Here is an 18,777-nt window from a genome sequence, read left to right on the forward strand (position 1 = left end):
CCAGTAAGATAACACATTCATGCTCATGTGGTATGATGCCAAGGTAAATATTTTCCCTCAAATTTTACATCCCTGTGTGAATTTGGTGGGGATCATTCTATCATCTCCATTAATGCTGTGATATTCAGATTTGCTAGAGACAGAACTGAGTTCTTCATTACCAAATTACCTCAGATGATGCAGCACAATGTAACAACCCCTGTGTTCCCTTGCCTGTTCTGGAGGTGGATTTGGGGCAAATGGATTTGCACAGGTCAGCTGCTGAGTCTCAATGCAGTCTTTGTTCCTAGGGTCCTTCACCCTTTAGCTCCATTTGAATTTCTGTGGCCCATTGCAGAGCTGTCCTAGATGAGCTTAGAGGACAATTCTATCACTTTTAAAGAGAAGATTCTTTGACTCTTCTTGATTTAGCCTAACATGTCTTTGCTTCCTCCCTGGAGCAGGCTAAGCTAAGGAAATGCACATGCTCCTCATTCTCTAGACTCTGAGTCTCTGGATAACCCCATGTAACATTTTCTGAAAGACACAGACAGTGACTCTGACGTGCTGCTGATTTTAAATGAAGGCTGCATTCCTATGGCTATGGCAACCACACAAGTTTTCAAAAGGCACATTTATTTCAGATCTTATCTTGAAGAATGAACAGAATTTTGACTGACTCAGGCCTGTGCCAGCAGCAGCCAGCACTGAGCACGGAGCTGAGACCCCGGGGAGTGCAAGTCAGGCGGGTGGAACCCAAGGTGACAAACTGCCCACTTTGTACTGGCAGCCTGCACACTCCAGAAATAGGCACTGCACTGGCTGGGGAAGGATCTTCTTACAGCAGACAGAGGATATTACTAGCACAGTCTATGTCAGCTACTATTTGTCCCTTACCAAATAATACTTTGGGCCAAGAATTTAAAGGCAGTTAAGGCCACCCTTGGTTTTGGGCCAGGAGGTTTAACCCCAGAAGTCACTACTACCACACAATTTGTGGTGCAAACTAGAAGGTTGTCAAAACATTTGTGCGTGTGCTTACAAATCAAATAATTTCCTTCATTTGCAATTACACTTTAAGTGCAGAAGCATAAGGCTACTGAATTTTATCATGTACTTCCACAGTTGTAGAAGCAGAATTTCCTGTAGAAGAAACTTCATTTAAAATTTGCTCTTCCTTAAGGCAGGTGAAACAAAGAGCACAATAAGGCCAGTGATCATATCCCTACTACCCTTCAGAAGCATAAAAAGCCTCTTGTATACTAAAATACCCACTCTCCAAATATATATGTATAAATTACACATACATATGCACACATATGTACATAAACGCTGTATATATATTTAGTTGAAGACAAGTTTAGCTAATGTGATTTTGATTGCTTTTTCAAAATGTTGATATCAGAGACAAAATTTAGTTCAGTTTCATTAGTCAGAATTTAGACTTACCTAGCCTGAAGGAGTGTATACTCCGTTCTTCACAAGGCACACTTTATTTTGATCCTGCATGTGCTAAATGCCAGCAGGCACCCTGTGAAGAATATTGCTGTGGCCCTTCTCTCTTATGCTGATAGCTTTTAAAGCTACACTCAGCTCTGCTGTGGAAAAAGAAGTTTCATAGACCAAATGAGCTGCCTTTATTCAAACATTTACCATCATACAATAATCAATTCCTTATTTGAGATACCAATACAATAGTACAAGTCTAGAAAACACGTTCCTAATTCTGTGTGACCAAGATCGAGCTGCCTCAAGACTTTGCCAGACCCCAGAGATGTGGAGTGGATGCAATGACAGGGTGTGACAGCCCTCCAGCTACCTGCTCTGTCAGGAGCAGCTTCCCTGGCTTTGGGAAAGCAGCTCCAAAGGAGCACACAGCCCATGGAGCACTGGCAGCCTCTATGGCCCCAAGGAGATTAGAAATGACAACTTTCATTTTAGACCTTTCTTCTCTGTCTTTCTCCCCCCCATTCACAATGATGGCAAATTTACACTTTTTGCTTGCAAACACCATATTTAGTACAATGTATTCCAAATAGAAATTTTCTAAATGTGCCAAAAGTAAGAACAATATCTCCACGTTTAACAGTGGTGATTCCATTTCCAGCCATATCAAACTCTGTTCTTGAAGACTTCGAGTTATTAGAAGCTTAATGTAATAATCACAAAGAAACAATTATTATACAATAAGAAAGACATGTGTCAAATGCGTTTATACTTTTAAAGAAATTATTAATCAAATGCTATGCTTTGTGCTCGGACAATGCCCAGTAGATTACATCTGTATCCTTCAAATCCTGCCTTTATAAGCACAATGCACAGCTTTTACATTTTATCACTCTTATAAAACATTCAACAAGATTTTCTTTCAAAACCAACACTTTTTGGAACGGAGTAACCGGAAAAAAAAGGAACACCTTCTTAGCTGACATCATAGCACTACCTAAATAAAATGGATGCCATGGTTCACATTAACATGATAAACATTAGAAACACAAATTCTGATTATTTCAGGAGTCTTAAAACGTTTTCTGAAGAGTGTGACATAAAATAAAAGAAATAAAAATGTAAAATAACCCTTTCCAGTGCTATAAATCACTGAGCTGCTTTTCCCAAATCCATTAATAAAAACAGTGATTGTATTTCATGTTACAGTTATCTACAAAAGACCATTCTTAATTGCTCTTAAAGCATCATGTTTTATTTTAGCCAGGTTAACATTTTATTATAGAAGACTAATGGGGCATAGACTTCTAGCAGAACTTATTTGGACCAGTCAACTATAAAGAGGGTATAAAAATAGTTATGGAGGCAAAATAAAAATTAAAAACTACAGCTAAGCTTTCAGATTTACACGTCTAATAAAATGTGTCATAAACTTTTGCTTTCATTCCAAAGCTTTGTTGTAAGAACATGCTGAATATTTTCCCATTTCAAAAGTGCATATTCAAAAGTTAAATCTTTCCATTTCCATTTTTAGTTTATAGTCTTGCTTGGGTACATATAATTTCTTAAAATTTATTGCTATTTCATTAAATATGCCTGCTGATCAGAATGCAGGACTGATAAGAAGGAGAACCATTACAGGATAATAATAACTTAATGGCATTTCTTGTTAATGAGGTAATAACAAGAGGCCTTCAGGCTTTCTGCTTCAAAGTTTATTTAACCAAACTACTTTATTTTTATCTTATTAACCAGAACCCTCAAGTTGTCATTGCCTTAATAACAATTCTAATACCTGCTGGATTCATTTATTAAATTAGTGGAGGAATAAAATAATAAGCTACACCTAAGAACTTTAAAAACCTCATGATATTAGACTGAGATGAACTTGCCTGGATGTAACACTGAGTTCTTACTGATTTGAGACCATGAGATCTGCTTGCAGCAAGATCTCCCAGGAAAGACTGAAATCCTAATCCTCTACCCTATGTAATTATTTTCTAGATCAAAGAAATTAGCATTTGTGTCCTTATAAATTCTAGCTCATTTTTGTCATTCTGCCTACTTGCTTTTGCTTATTAGTTACAGCTGGATACCATTCTATTCTTTTTTCAAACTCAACTGTATTGATGCAGTTGAGTTGCAACTCAATTACAAATCTCTTGATATGTGGGATATGTTTAGAAAAAAATCCAGTATTCTTAAAAAAAAATATCAAGTTGAACTTTACTATCACAATAGAAAGCAATCTGAACAGTCAGAACTACCCCAGACTTGTGGGGCTGCCCTTCTTTACATATTTCTTAATTTTGAATCAAATCTTGTAGTATTTAAGGTCTATTCTTAATTCCAGTGCTGGTTTGTTTTCAGGATAAAGCCACATGTTCAAATGGCTCACACATCCTACCTGCCAAAGAGCTGCAGAAATAACACTGCTGCCTGCCACAACAAATAAGGGAGGCAGTATAAGAATTTACCCTTTTTGTACCTACAATAGCAAATGACTGCAAATGAATATTTTGGAACAATCTGGTGGCAAAGAGGCAAAGGGATCTGACTGAAAGCCTAATACTAACAAGGTGCACAGGTTTAAATATAAACTCATTATAGCCATGGAAGCCCCACCCTTGTTCACAGAGTGGGCAGTTTAGGACAGTGCCACAATACTCAGTTTCATGTACTATTTTGGCAAGTTGCATTCTGCTAAAGGTAACACATTTTCAGGCTGAAGGAGCTATGAAAATCTGTATCACACAAACTGGGTGTAGTTTCTCTAATTGTTCCACTCCATTTCTGGCTGTACTAGAATTAACCAAGGCAAATTATTCATGTGGAAATATTCTCATTTCCTAGGTGAGCAGCAATTCCTCCACAGAGAAAACTGCTTCATTATGCACATAGGCAAACTGGTGTGTACAAAACTGTATGTGCAATAGATAGCTCTATTTCCCCCAGATATCAGCAGCTAACAGGTTTAGTTTTAATTCCCCGTCATACTCGTCTGCCACAAACACTTTCAAATAGAAGAATCTTGAACTGGCTCAGGTTTGTTCCCAGCAGGCATACTTGTAAAGATAAAAAGACTAAGAATTGTTTTTCCTCTGCTTGTTCCCTATTTTGGTAGTTTCTAACAAGAAGGGCCAAGGAAGGAATGGAATGTTTAGCCCAGCACCACAGTCTGATGTTGCAGAAAAAACCCACAAGAGCAGTCAGGCAAAGTAACTCTGTTCCTATTTCTGGATTTAAATTTCCATGCCAGGTTGTCTTTAATGTCTGGTTCTCAAAGTTTGCCTACTCTTAATCCTTCTTGCTAAAAATTTGTTTTGTTTTTTTTTTTTTTTCATCCTACAGCTTCTGGCAGCAAGTGGTATGTAAATGTTCAGTAGCCCATCTGAACCCTGTTTCAGAACAAAACAATTTCAGTTTCTAAGTGTCTGAATTACTTTAACTAAATCTGAGGATTTACCTATTGAAGCTTGAGCAGCTCCCTTTCAACTCTGAATGAAGGAAGAATTATGAGACTGGAGTTATTCAATGAGAGCTATCTGTCCTGGCACTTAATCAAAGGGATTAGGATTTGGAAAGAAAAGCCTACAGGTGATCCTCCAGGAAGCATACCAAGCAGTTATCAAAAACATACAAGTTCAAAGCAGCTCAATTTTCATATGTTAAAAGTATTTGGATGAAGCCTCAGGCTTGTTTCTAGGTAAAGAATTGTGTTAAAGCTGTTTGTACTTGCATACTTAGTAGACAAGGGAATGAAATAGCATGTGGTGAAGCAGTACTAGGTCCACCTAACCCTGATGTAACACAATAAATCAATCTTGTTCTGTTAGTGAAACATGATCTGATACTGAGCCCTAGTTTCAGTGCTCTTTTCCCACTCTGGCAGTTGTAACAGACACTCATTTACCTCTTCAGCAAAGCAAGTTGTCACAGCACAAAGGGAAAGATGTTACATGCCACATCAAGTGCTTTAATAATTATAAATCATGTAACTGTGTTCTCACTCTCCACTCTATACATTGAATTTAAAATTAGTATCTTTGTAAGACTATTTTAAAAATTCTAATATTTAGAGACCTTGGTCAACTCCAAGTGTCAGTAATCAAAGTTACCATTATTTCACAACTACAATGTTTTTTATTTACCACAAGCATTACATCATGCTACCATAAAAGGGCAGGTGAGGGACATGTCCTGTCTCATTGCCAGAAGAGGGAATGCTTGAGAAGCTTGGCTGGACCAGCTGTGGATCCAGGACAAGGCACTTAGAGGCTCTAAGCCTCCCCATCACATCTCTGAGATGGCTTTCCTTGCCAAGCACAGGCAGTTACTTTTTACATGGAATAAATGGAGGCACAGCCGTCCAGAAGGAGACAGAAACAGAAAGAAACCACTGTACATACCAAGTTCCTACTGAAAATCTCCATAAATCATACAGGCAGTCACCATGTGAGTTAACACTGAATCATTCTCTGCAGAGTTTACCCAGCCTGCAAATGCCAAGAGAGGTGCAGGGAGCAGAGTTACCCCCAGCAGCAGCAGCTGAGGGTCCTTGGCACCAGCAGTCTGCAAACTGAGACAGCTCCTACACTACTGAGAGCATGGCTTTGGGCCACAAAAACTCTTAAAACTCAAGAGGTTTTAAAAATGTATATATACATCTCCCTGGGTAGATATTTATACATCTGTATATATACATCTCTCTATGTGTATTTATACATTTATATATATATATATATATATATATATATCTGTTTCTATAAATCATTATCTCAACTCGAGGGCAACTGCTTCACAGCCCAGTCCACAGGGAAGGAGAATGGCACTGAAAGGGAAAAAATTATTTCCATGCAAAAAGAAAGAGGAAGAAGAAATATGTGGAGGATCCCAGCTTCCAGTCTTTATCTGACAAAACTTATAAAACTTCTTTGTGTTTCTTTTCTGTTAATACTGCCATCCTCCATACATACCATATATATAATCACAGAATATCCTGAGTTGGAAGGGACCCACAAGAATCTTTGAGTTCAACTCTTAGCTGCATAACAGACAACCAATTAACTGAAGTCTGCATGTAGCAAATAAAGATTTCTGCATCCATCAGTTTCTCTGGCAAACCTATGAAGAAAATTTTAGAGTATATTATACAGCCAAATTAACTGGGTCAGCTCAGTTAACACAAATGGAAAACATGAATTTCATGAAATAACAAAACTTATGAGTTACACAGTGTATGTGGGAAAAGTATTTTAAAAGCAAATGCTTACTCTGTATGTTCACAAAAATCTGATTTGTCAGTAATTGCAAAACTACTTTGCAATAATTTTTAACCAAGACTTGGATTGTGCACTTCTCATGAAGTCCCAGGCTTAGCTAATTCAAAAAAAAATAAGGAAACACAAACTAAGTCTTTAGAGAACATTATTTTGAGTGGATCATTACAGACTGTTCAGAATAAATGCATTACTCACTCCTGAAATACAATCCAAACAGAAATTGTAGTAGAGCTACCAGGCACAATTGAGAAATAATACCTTCATATTGACTGTCAGTGGCTTCCTATCAGCTTTTCATTGGTAATTTGCAAATTATCTGCTTAAATACTCCTCAGAGACAATTTTGAAGTCCTCACTTGGGCCGAATTCACACTCCAGAGCAACAAGATTTAGCCTAAAAGCACTTTACAATGAGAAACTGGAATAAATATAAATTTATATTCTGATTCTATCTCCATAGAGTCTCACATGTTTATGTTCATGGCTGTAGAATCAGGGCCTTAAATGTTTATAGGTAAAAAGTAAAGAAAAATGTGTAACAGTTTTCTAATATGCTCTTCAGAATTACTCTTTAAAAGGAGTAAGGTGCTGAACAGGAACTAACATTGAAATAATAAAAGTCTGCTAAATACATCCTTGCTCCAAGTAAAATATGTATGCTTTATTTTGAACTTATGCTTATATAAGTGAAACTGAAGGAGTAATAAGTCTTGTCTTACTTGCACAGGCTGTAAGGCATTGCACTATGAAAAAGTTGTGTGCTAGACTACAGAACTAACACAATACTTAATATTTTTAGCCTGCTGATAGACAAAAGAGCTATTTTACATTAATTCCAAAGTCTTTAAAGTCCCAGTTATTTTAGAGAATTGCCAGGTACCCTAATTAATTTCTATATTTCACTTGGGACTTAAATCTGTACCAATAGATACAACTCACAATCCTGACATTGTGCTAGACACCACAAAAACAAAGAATAGTAATCAGCTATGAAGAATCTAGAGTAAAGAAAAAAAGGGCACAGGACAAATAAGGCAGGAGGAATTCTGTGTTATGATTACAGCAGTACAGAGACATTAAGTACCTTCCCTAAGTACCTATACAAAAGCAGAGAGAAAGCTGGAATTGAATCCATATCTCTTATCTCTCCTTCCATAGTATAGAAAACAACCTTATCAAAATCAACAATAGCTGAGGGCACTCAGCCCTTTGTGAGATCAGACAACAAGTTCATCTTTCTTTAAAATAAAGTTATTGGAAGCCAAATATCAGTGTCATTCACAACTGTGTAGCCTCACAAAGATTCCTTATTTCAGTGGAGATCCTGGAGCGGAATTTGACTCTGGAAGGAGTTAATTATTGAAACTGATAAGTTTGGTAAGAAATTTTAACTAACTTCAATGGAGTTCCTTTGGATTTACACCAGCATAACAGTGTACTTGTCCTTGTACAGTTATACCAGTTAGCTCCCATAAAAATAGAAAGGGCTGTTACCATCACAACATAAACACTGGAATACATCTTGTGTACACTACTCTAAAAAAAAAAAAAAAAAAAAAAAAAAAAAAAAAAGTATTGCATGATTGCTACAATTCTATTTTTTGTCTTTTTGCCAAAAAGAAAAGATGGTTTTAATATAAGTTTACATCTGCGTGGTATTACATGCATGTAAAACAGATGTAACCCAATTACATTTTCATTTAAATTGCTAAATAGCTACTTAAGTAAAAAGCTAAAATAACATACAAACAACAGTTACTATAATAACAAGTGTTCTTAGAATTAAATGAAAGGGATCAAAGCTACAGCACACAAAATTTGAGCTGGTCTTTGAAAAAGATACAGTGACATAACAGCACTGTATTGATTTACTCAGTAATTTAATGTCTCTACAACTCAGCCAGAAGACACATCTCAGTTTAGCAGAGACACATGGAGGAAAATTCAGGGAGTTTATACAGAGACTTTGGGGCTCATAAAGATTAGACATACTCTACTAGAGTTTATGTAGCAAAATCCCAAATTGGAAATTAGAATACCAATGCAATGCATTCAACTTGATTATAGTTTTAGGCAGACCTGTCTGAACTGGCTGGACTCAGAAATCACATCCTAACATTTAACCTGAGTGTGCTTTTTGTATTTGTAGCAGAGAATTGCAGTCTTCAGAATAGATACCATATTTACTTTAATTTCTATATATGCAAACATAAATTTACTAGACATAAATCTGAGTGACTAATAATAATAATATGGTGAGTACAGTGGAAAGACTAGAATCAACTCTCCTTGATTATTTAATGAAGGGGAAATAAATCTAATTTTCATTCAAACTTATTTACCAGAAAGGGCTAAAATTTCAAAGCCTGGACACAAAAGGGTGACTTGCATTGGTAAGGGATATCTAAGCATATGTGAGATAGTCTGGAAAAGGAAATACAAATACAGAATTCTGTATTCCTACTATCTCTCAGGAACTTAAGGTAGTGGTAATGTCTTGTATTAAAATATTTGCATTGCATTCAAATAGCTGTGACTTCTATTGGGGTACCACTTGAGGGGAAAAGCAATCATACATTTTTATCTGAAATAAAACCTATCTTTTAATTACCTTATTTGTTCACACTTTTATAGAGTTTGCATCTGCATGCTTTTCCATCCAAGGTGCTTGTACAGACTTGTGTAGGTGGATAATAAGATTATGAAATTTATATCTACTCCCATGAAGCAGCTTTTATGTAGGTTTTGTGTGAACATCTACACTTTACTAGAGCCTGTTCTTTGTATCCCATTACATTTCTATGTACTTGTTAGGCTGCATATGACTAATCAAAGTTCAACAAACTTATAAGCAGAGCTTGGAAGGAAGGAACATGCAAAAGCAGGCTTTTTTTTTTTTTCCTAACAAATTATTTTTCTATTAAAGAAACAGTTAAGAATTGTAATAAAATCATAGAATCACAGAATGCTTTGGGTTGGAAGTGACCTTAAGGACCATCTTGTCCCAACCCCCTGCAGCCATCCAGTCTCCCAGGCTGCTCAAATCCCCACCCAACCTGGGATGGAGCAGCCACATCTTCTCTGGGAATCTGTTCCAGTGGCTCATCCCCCTCAGAGGGAAGAATCTCTTCTAACATCTCATCTAAACACCCAAATGTCACCTGGGAAGTGCTTTTGTCTGTGAGCTTGCTCTGCTGACACTGCAAGCAGCAGCAATCTAACCAGACTGACTCGAGATGGGCACTCCCTGCTAAACCACCCTCTTGTCCTCTCTGTTACATCAGTCCTGAACTCCAGCAAACTCTAAGGAGTAACAGAGCTGAACATGTTTCATCTGCCAGCACTTTGAGCACAGGACAAGGTAAGTAAAAGCACAAGGTATTCGACCTTCCCACTTACCCAAAACCAGATGTAATTTGCAAGAGAAACTTGGGGGTTGTTAAAATGATAAGAGACAGATTTGAAACAACTTCAGTTCCAAGGTCAATAGAAGTTCAGATTGCTCAGCATTTAATTACAGGTATTCAGTATGTGTTGAGCTCTGGACCCAAGTGAAATTTCCATTTAGGGTCCTCAAAATATGTATTCTTTCATTCTATTTTATTAAGTCTACTCCTTTGTTTTTATGCATCCAGACATGATTAACAGAAATTTAATATTTACAGACAATTATTTAATGAATAATAAACATTTTGATTCTGTACAAAAATGTGACCTTGAAACCAAAAATTGAAACCAAAACATGTGCTTTGAGGCACAAACCAATTTTGAGGGAATATGCACGGCCAGGAAGCAGATCTGAGCACTCTCTGTTGCTGTTGTTCATCAGAAGGAAATAGGACTACTGGAAAGCCCTATTATTTATTATCAGTCTGTCTTACAAAGATAGATCAAATAACATCACTAACATTATGTACAAGCAGTTTTTTGAAGCAAAGGTTTGGTCTCCTCCTGCATCCTTTATGCTACCTAGAACAAAGAGGAGTCTGATCTGATGACAGCAGGCTGCAGAAATTCCTGGCTCCCAAGCACCTCTCTCCTTTTGTGCACTGATGCTGAAGTAACATTTTTACATGTTTCAGTATGAGATCCAGATCATCTGGAAAAAGGCACATTTATCTTGCAAAAGCACAGCTTATTCTTTGCTCATTTTGAAGAAATTATCTTCATTGAAAGAAACATGAATTAACTTGCCAGGCAGATGTTATTCTGGTCTCCTCTTCTATGCAGTCTGGATAGAATAAATCAGCTTTATAAAAACTTCCATTTTCACATAACATGAGGCCCTATATCACTATTTATAGAAAACTTGTCATCTGAATAAAAAAAAAAAGTAGTTACTTTCTCATGAAAGGTTCAGTGTATGCAGTCACAAGCATTAGAACACTGACACTTCTAAAGGAGGAATCAGTCTCTGACCCTATTTTGAAGTGCCAATACCACTTTAGTGCTTGCATTTTAAAATATTTATTTCCTTCATAGATATTTTATGTGGATATCTCAGTCCCTCAGCAGCAAAAATTCTTATTTTCACATTAGCAGAAGCCGAAGACTAACATGATGCTTTAATATGTCAGACTTTCCTTCTTGGAAATCAGATTGTCCTCTCCTGTCTTAAATGTATAAAATCATGTCTGCATTTGGTAATGGACAGATGTAGAATCATAAATATGAAAAAGCAAATTCTTCAGCAAAAGGCTGAAGAAAAACATTTTTATATTCTTGTCTCTGGGAGAGAAATAGCCTTTGTTTTGAATTGCATTTATGCTGTGAGATAATTTACATCACTTTCCAACTTAGCTCTATTTCCTCTAAGAATATATAGTTCTGCAACTTCTTTTTTTGGAGGGGGCCATATAGAATGCTGATTATCAGAAAGTCAAGAAATTAACCCAGTGAAGAATTATTTAATTTTTTTTTTTCTGTTTCCAAGTGAGTTTCTGCCTCTCACAAACAATAATTACATTTCTGATTGCTGCCAGAACTGAAGCCAACAGTTCTTCATAGAACTCTGGTAACTTTGCATCAGTAAGTGTCAGCATAGTGCAGCTGCTGGGTTTTTTCTCTGGTACCTCCTCTGCAATTAAAATCAATATTGTCTGACAGGATATATAGCAACCAGGATAAATACTCCACCTCCTGACACAAGCTGCCTTTCATAACACAAGAAAAGGTACCCTCAAGATATGTATATGCTTTTGTTCATTAATGGCCAGTATACTCCAATAGTGTGTCCTTTTGATCACATTTTATGTTCAACCAAAAATTACACAAACTTCCTATCATGTTCAAGTCTTTTCTTTCCCCCATCTTAATTTCTATTTTCATTCAGTCAACTTTTCGCTCCTTATCAGCAAAATCCTCCCAAAACATTGTTTTATTTTGAGTAAAAAAGGGTATTTCAGGTCTCAATTTTCTTTTCAATGTTTACTTCTGGTTTTATTCCTCTTATACACGCTGAATATCCATTTACTACCTTTGTGTCAAGCTTCTATTGGCTTCCTTTCTGATCATTTCTGCTTGGACCATCTTTTCTCCACAAAATGGTGTAATAATTGCCTTGAAAATTTTTAGAGCCTTTACTATTTCCATGCATGTTTATTCTCATTTATTGCCCTTAATCGTTCTGGACTCAAAATCCTAAAAATGTGTTTGTGTCTGAGCATTTAAGATTAATTTGATATTAATTTGATATTCTCTTGCCCAGTTTGACATTGTCATCTAGCAGGTCCTTGTCCTCCCCTGTCCCATTCTTGGTCCACTGATCTCCTCAAGTGACCAGTTCCTCCACATAGAATGTATTAAACTTTTGCTTTCTAACATCAACACTTGACTGTATATTGACTTTACGAGCTGATCTGGCTGTTCTAAGAAAATGAAGAAATTTGTCTCCCTTCTTGGTGAAATTTAATATTTCAAGAGAACCTGTACTCTTGTTCATAAGACATAAGATGTTCACCACCACTGTCTTTCCTGTCCTTGCTCTATACTATGTTTTATTTTGATATCATGCAAGTCAATTAGTTTGATAAAGTAAAACATGAGGCTTTTTACCAAAGTGATAGAAATCTACTGTATACACTTATATCCTGTGTAGGAAGTGGCTACAGCCAGGATAATTTGCTTCCAGAGAAATGCCAGACCCAGGTCAAGGACAACATAATACCATCTGTCTGAATTTTCCTCTGTTGTATGAGAGAAAGTACCAAACTAAGTTTATCTATTTTCATTTGGATTTCTGAAACCTGTGGGGATGGAAAAGGAGCTCCAGGAATTGTTTCTTCTGATTTGCATGTTACATCAAACAAGCAGGTACTTCTTTTTTCCCCATGTATGGCATGATGGAGAAGATGGTCAAATCCAAAACTTGTAAAATTTAGAATTCACTCATGTACATAAATTTTACTTGATTCTTTATATATAAATCTGTTGAAAGAAAACTCCCCCTAAAAGGCTAAAAAAAAAGTTATTTTATTAAGTAGCACATGGAAATAAGCCTAGTAATTTCAAAGACATAATATGGAGAGAGTAGCAGGGATAAAATGAAAAGAATATAAGTATAGAGAGATCCTTCTGGGACCCTTAAAGTTTTATGAGAATAGCCCTAGTGAAAGATCTCTGAACATGTAAATGTAAATTAATTGAAGAAATTGAATCTTTACCTGCATAAATTTGTTAAATGTAACAATTAAAATCTATTTAAATGTTAATGATCTAAAATTTAAAATATGCCCCCCATTAACAGCAATGAAACCCTTTACAGTTTAATCAATATTAATGAAAGAAAAATGTTAAGGTAACAAAATCTGGTACATTAGAAGCTGTTGGGGAACAGGTTTTTTTAAAAAAAATAAGTTTTCAATAATCATACAGATTATGGCATCTGAGATATGTATACTGTCTAAAATTTTAAATATATAATTTTAAAAATTACTGAAAGAAAATCTTTAGTAACTAAAACTTAAAAACAGTTGCCATCTTAATAAAAGACTGGTTTGCAACAGAAATATACAGAACTGCTGCACAGAAGTTTTTGGGAGTCTTTATAAAATTTCTGATTGCTGATGGTCTGACACTAAAACGAAATGATAGTCACTGTTTGCAAACAAGCGTCCTGAACTAAATACTAATATAAAATTCTATGTCATTCTTCAGTGGCCTGTGTATAAGGAGGAGTCTTGTCAGCACAGCCCCTGAATTTAATCTCTGCATTTTTTCTATATCCAAGGTGTGCCAGACAGAATATAACCTCAGCTTAGAAGAGATACTTGTGAAGTTCCTTTACATGTACACTGATATATCAACACCAGTATTCTGCCTAGTAAAGGGAACATAAATGTCTTCATTCTTTTACCCAAGGCAGGTAAATAAACTCTGATCTGACTGCAGTTCCACCTTGTATGCTTAATAACAAAATTTTAGATGTGAATATCAGATATTAGACTTGTACTCTGCTGTAAAAAAAACAATTATTTATTCTTTGTCTAACATTTCACTCCCCCAAAAAATACACAGGCTCTTTTAGACAAATTACAAGTAAGAAACACATTCAAACTAGGAAGAAAAATAAACTGATTTATATGAATATGGTAGATTTTGGATATTATTAGGTGGCAAAGCATGAAGAACTAAATAGTTTTGGTCCCTACCTCAAAGCAGATACAGTGCAATTAAGAAAAACCAAAAAAAGACTGATGCATAGAGGACTCTGTATGAAAAATTAATTAATTTCATGAATGAACAAAAACCAAATCCAACCCCCAAACTTTACCAAGGGAATTAAGTTTTTACACTTCTTAAAAAGCAACAAGCTATCAAAAGAAGATAGAACTTTTGGTTTGGGGGGATTTTTGGTTTTGTGGAATTTTTGGTTTTAGTGGTTTATTTTGAGGTTTTTGGGGGGGAGGGAGGAGGGTGGGCTGTGGTTATAATTTTTAGTATGCAGAGCTACAGCTCAGAAAAGAATAGCAAGGCTGTTAGAAGTCCACATAAATTAAAAACTACTGCATAAATTCACTGAGAACAAGTGTCTATGCAGGACCAAAGATATCACCTTTGCATCAGAAATTCTGTTAGCCACGAATTATCAGGGTTAGGTCAATATCTAGAGAGAAAATCACTTATTCCCTTTTTTGTTTTTTTCCTCTTTTCTTTTGCTGTTGCTATTGTCCCTCACTGTGTGGCACTGAGCTAGAAAGGTTTTTGGTCTGACCTGGCTTGGTGTTGCTCACCATGGGGGAAAGAGAGCAGCACAACAGACTATCACAGAAACCTCACAGCATTCTTCTTCCCCCTCTCTCCTTACTGATAGACATACTCTTTACATGATTGTCTTTAAGCCACAAATGGAGAGAATATTAAAACAACAAACAAGGATGCTACTTAAAAAAAATATTAATCTTGACTTGCATGATATTGAGAATAGAAGCATTTGGTATTCAGGCCATGTCTGCACCAGGATGCTCTGAAAGGAGGGACTACTGGGAGCAACTACAGACACTAATGAGCTACAGCTGAAGTGTAAAGATGCAGAATTGTTCCTGGGCAAATGTGTGCTGGGGAAGGAAGCTCATACAATGAAGAAGGTTCCTTTCCTGAAGGGGGAGGTGGAGCCTCTAACTTGCAATTTATATGGAGGAAACATTCCCAAAATTCATGTCTGGCTTATGTTAATCTCCCATTCTCAACCTATGGCTTTCCCTCCTCTCTATCATGAGACAGAGTTATCTGTAACAATAATTTATCTGCACTCAACTGTATTCAATGTTGCTGAATTCTTCCTTAAATCATACATGCACATACTTACATTAATAAACTATTTGATTTACTTGCCTATACTTATCAAAACTCTCTAATGAGAAAAAAGGACAGAGACTAGAAAATAGGAGCCTGAAGAACCTGTAAATTGTTCATAAGTTCTATAACTGTAAGAAAGAATTTTGAATGCAGAACAAAGGACAAATGCTGTTCTTTTAATTATCAACATTTATCTCTGGGACAAGAACATCAGGTATATAATATAGAAGATTCTTTTAATATAGAGGACAGATGGCAACTTCACTCCTGGGACTTCCTTAGAGTGCCCCAGAAAAAAAAAAAACAAAACAAAACCACCAACAACCCAAAACAAAACCAACACCAAAACCCCTATAATTTTAAAAGGCTTTGAGTATTCCCAAAGGAATGATAGTCTGGATACAGAAAGGCTGAACTGTCTTGTTTGCGAAGCAAATGATAAAACATTTGAGAACTTTACAGAAACTCCTAAGGATGGCAATTTACAAAATTCATTTTAAATAACATTTACTTTAAATAATACTTCCTTGCCATCTAAGAATAAAAATTTGGAATTCACTCACACACTTTTAAGTTTCACTTGGTTATTTATATATAAATATTTTGAAACAAACATTTTGGAAAACAGAATTATGTTAGCAGAATTTAAGATAGTATGACACATAAATGCAGCCTGGAATGTTTAGGAAAGGTGTTGTTTTTTTTTGCAACATAAACTAACAAAACCAAAGCAGACTGCACAATCCTTTAAAAAAGCACTTCTGCCTAAAATCATACATGCATCCATATATGCATGTGACATTTCATAGGCATGTTTCATACTTCATTTACAGGGTGTTAATTTCGTAAGCTGTGAATCCACATTTTCTCCTTGAGCGTTAATACTCTTTATGTCATGCTGGGTAAACAGCCAGAACCAAACTGGTGTTCTGAACTGTCCCTGACAATATTTAGCCTTTCTAGCCTTGGTTTTCAGCCCAGTAAAACAATTTACTTTTGTAAATTTTAAATTTCTCATTAAATAAAAAACAAAAACAAACAAAAGAAACAAAAAGCAAGCAAAAAACGAGTCTGGATCAAAGAAGAAATATCGTATTAGCTTAAAGAAACTGGAAGCTGTCCTTTTTGCAATGATGTTGATTGAATATCCTGCAATTGCAGTGTAATGTGATTATTACTGAGGGTTTACACTTCCCCAAAAAAGATTGGAATCTATTTGACTAAATCAGGCTCATCTCCATTTCTGGTGCTTTGGGGCACAAATGGTAATTTCTGCCTCTCCCGTTTTTCTTTACATTGGTTTAAAAGCCACAAAGCAGTAAGTTTCTTTTTTCTTTCCTTAAGCTTTTATACGTGAAGAACGAAATAATGCAAATATTTTTTCCTTCTTGATTTTAGACCAAAGTTTCAAAACAGCAGTATTTTATATTGCAAGAAGTGTCCTTTAAATAATTAAACCATACAGCTCCTTCCCTAAGTTAAAAAACATATAGAACAAGCACAGCCATCAATACAGGATTTGCCCCTTTCTGAATTAATCCAATTATTCAAATGTCAGTTATAACTGTCAAAGAGCAGCTCCTTGGGCTGGACCAAACTGTTAAAAATTAAAACTGTTTTACCTCGTTTAGTCTCTCTGCCTTTTTAATGTAAAATCCATGGTCTTGACAAAAAGTTGTGGGATTTGACACCCAATGCAACACAACCCTATTTCTGTCATACATGCATAATTCACTTTGGAAATTTGCACTTGCTTTAAAATATTACTAAAATATACATGTAACATATGCTAATTCAGCCGCACTGGCTTGCAAGCTCCAGCCACTAGGTTATATGTAAACTTTGCCAAGTGCATACACTGTACATAAAGGGATTATAAATGAAAGAAAAGATCACTGTCCCTAGCTCTCAGTTTCCAGCCTTGGCCAAACTGACAGCCCCAAATCCCAGCAACATCTAACATGCCCTTCCTGTGGAGAAGACAGCCTGTTCTCAGAGTCTTAATTACATCCCAGCTGACTGCCCAGTGTTGCCAAAATCAGGCAACAAACGATGCACCTTCACTTGCAATATGGTCTGCTAAACAGACTCCCAGTCACACAGAAAGAAACTTTCACAACAAGGAGAAATAAAGGGACAAGTGAGAGAGCGAGGGAGAGGGCAAGCACAACCAAGAGCAGCAGCAGCCTCTCCAGACTCCTGGGGGAGCGCGAGCAGCAGCACGGAACAAACACGGCCATCCCTCGCCCACGGCCAACTCGCCAGAGCTGCCCCGTGCCAAGCACTGCTGTTCTCCAAGATGGGCCACTGTACCCAAGACTGGCTAGATTAATGATTGTTAAGGAAGGCTAACCAACCCCTCACTGCTCAGGCCATTATAATTACAGAAGAACAGCATGCCGCATTCTGCAATCGCAAATGGTATCATATGTTTTCCTGGCCGGCTTGCACGAGGAGCTTTATTTACACAGATGAAGTGAGAGAGGATGCAGATTTAAAGCAGAAGAATTTTAAAATTAACAGAATTGTGTGTACTTGTGGATACCCACCAAACAAAGTTGCACTGAGATCTGGTTTAGCTTGCAGAGCTGGAAAGATCAAAATCTCTGTGAGGGAAAATGCTCACCCTTCCTCCCCAAGTCTCATGGTTATGCAGAAAATACAGCATTGAAAAAGTCTTTTCCCCTAATGAAATTAACTGGACTTTACTAATAAAGTACGTAAAAGTATAAGTGCTAATAAAGCAATTTCACTAAGACCACGTGACTGTTTTAGAACCTGTGAAAAGAAATGTCACTCTTACTAAATGTGCTAAGGAAATGTAGAGATTATTTCCTAATAATATAATGAATATCAATATCAAAATTATGCCAATTAGACTCCAAAAGATGGACATCATACTATTTTTTACAGAATTTTAATATATGCAATTATATAATTACATTCCAGAAATAGGATAGTTGCACTATGATTTTTAATTAATATATAGCTGACAATAGTAAAAAACATATTTTGGTTTTCTCCAAGTAAACCAAATGAATCTATTCACTGATAAGTACTTAATTTTTAAATTTGTATCCTTCTCAAATACACATTTGATGAACCAGCATAACGCAACATTTATAGAAAAAGATAACTACTCCATCAGTTTAATACTTCTTCAATCTAATTCTTCATGTTTGAACTTGTATCTGATGGACCATCTTTTTCTGGTATTTTTGTGAATTGTGTTTTTAAACCTATGACCCTGATTGTGGCAACCTTTCTAAAGGAA

At 36.1% G+C, this 18,777-nt stretch overlaps 1 protein-coding gene across 5 annotated transcripts in view; it reads right to left on the reverse strand.

Moving 5' to 3' along the window:
* The window catches only part of FTO (FTO alpha-ketoglutarate dependent dioxygenase), a 216,492-nt gene that overhangs the window by 78,129 nt on the left and 119,586 nt on the right, over positions 1-18,777 (reverse strand). The window contains exon 10 of one of the 5 annotated variants that reach the window (XM_079315939.1): positions 11,719-11,779. The exons of the other annotated variants lie outside the window; for them this stretch is intronic. Coding sequence (XP_079172065.1) covers positions 11,743-11,779 — 37 coding nt within the window. The 3' untranslated portion in view covers positions 11,719-11,742. Of the gene's footprint in view, positions 1-11,718; positions 11,780-18,777 lie in introns of those variants that run through there. 5 annotated transcript variants of the gene reach the window in all.

The sequence above is a fragment of the Erithacus rubecula genome, assembly GCF_903797595.1.
Source record: "Erithacus rubecula genome assembly, chromosome: 12".
NCBI lineage: Eukaryota > Metazoa > Chordata > Aves > Passeriformes > Muscicapidae > Erithacus > Erithacus rubecula.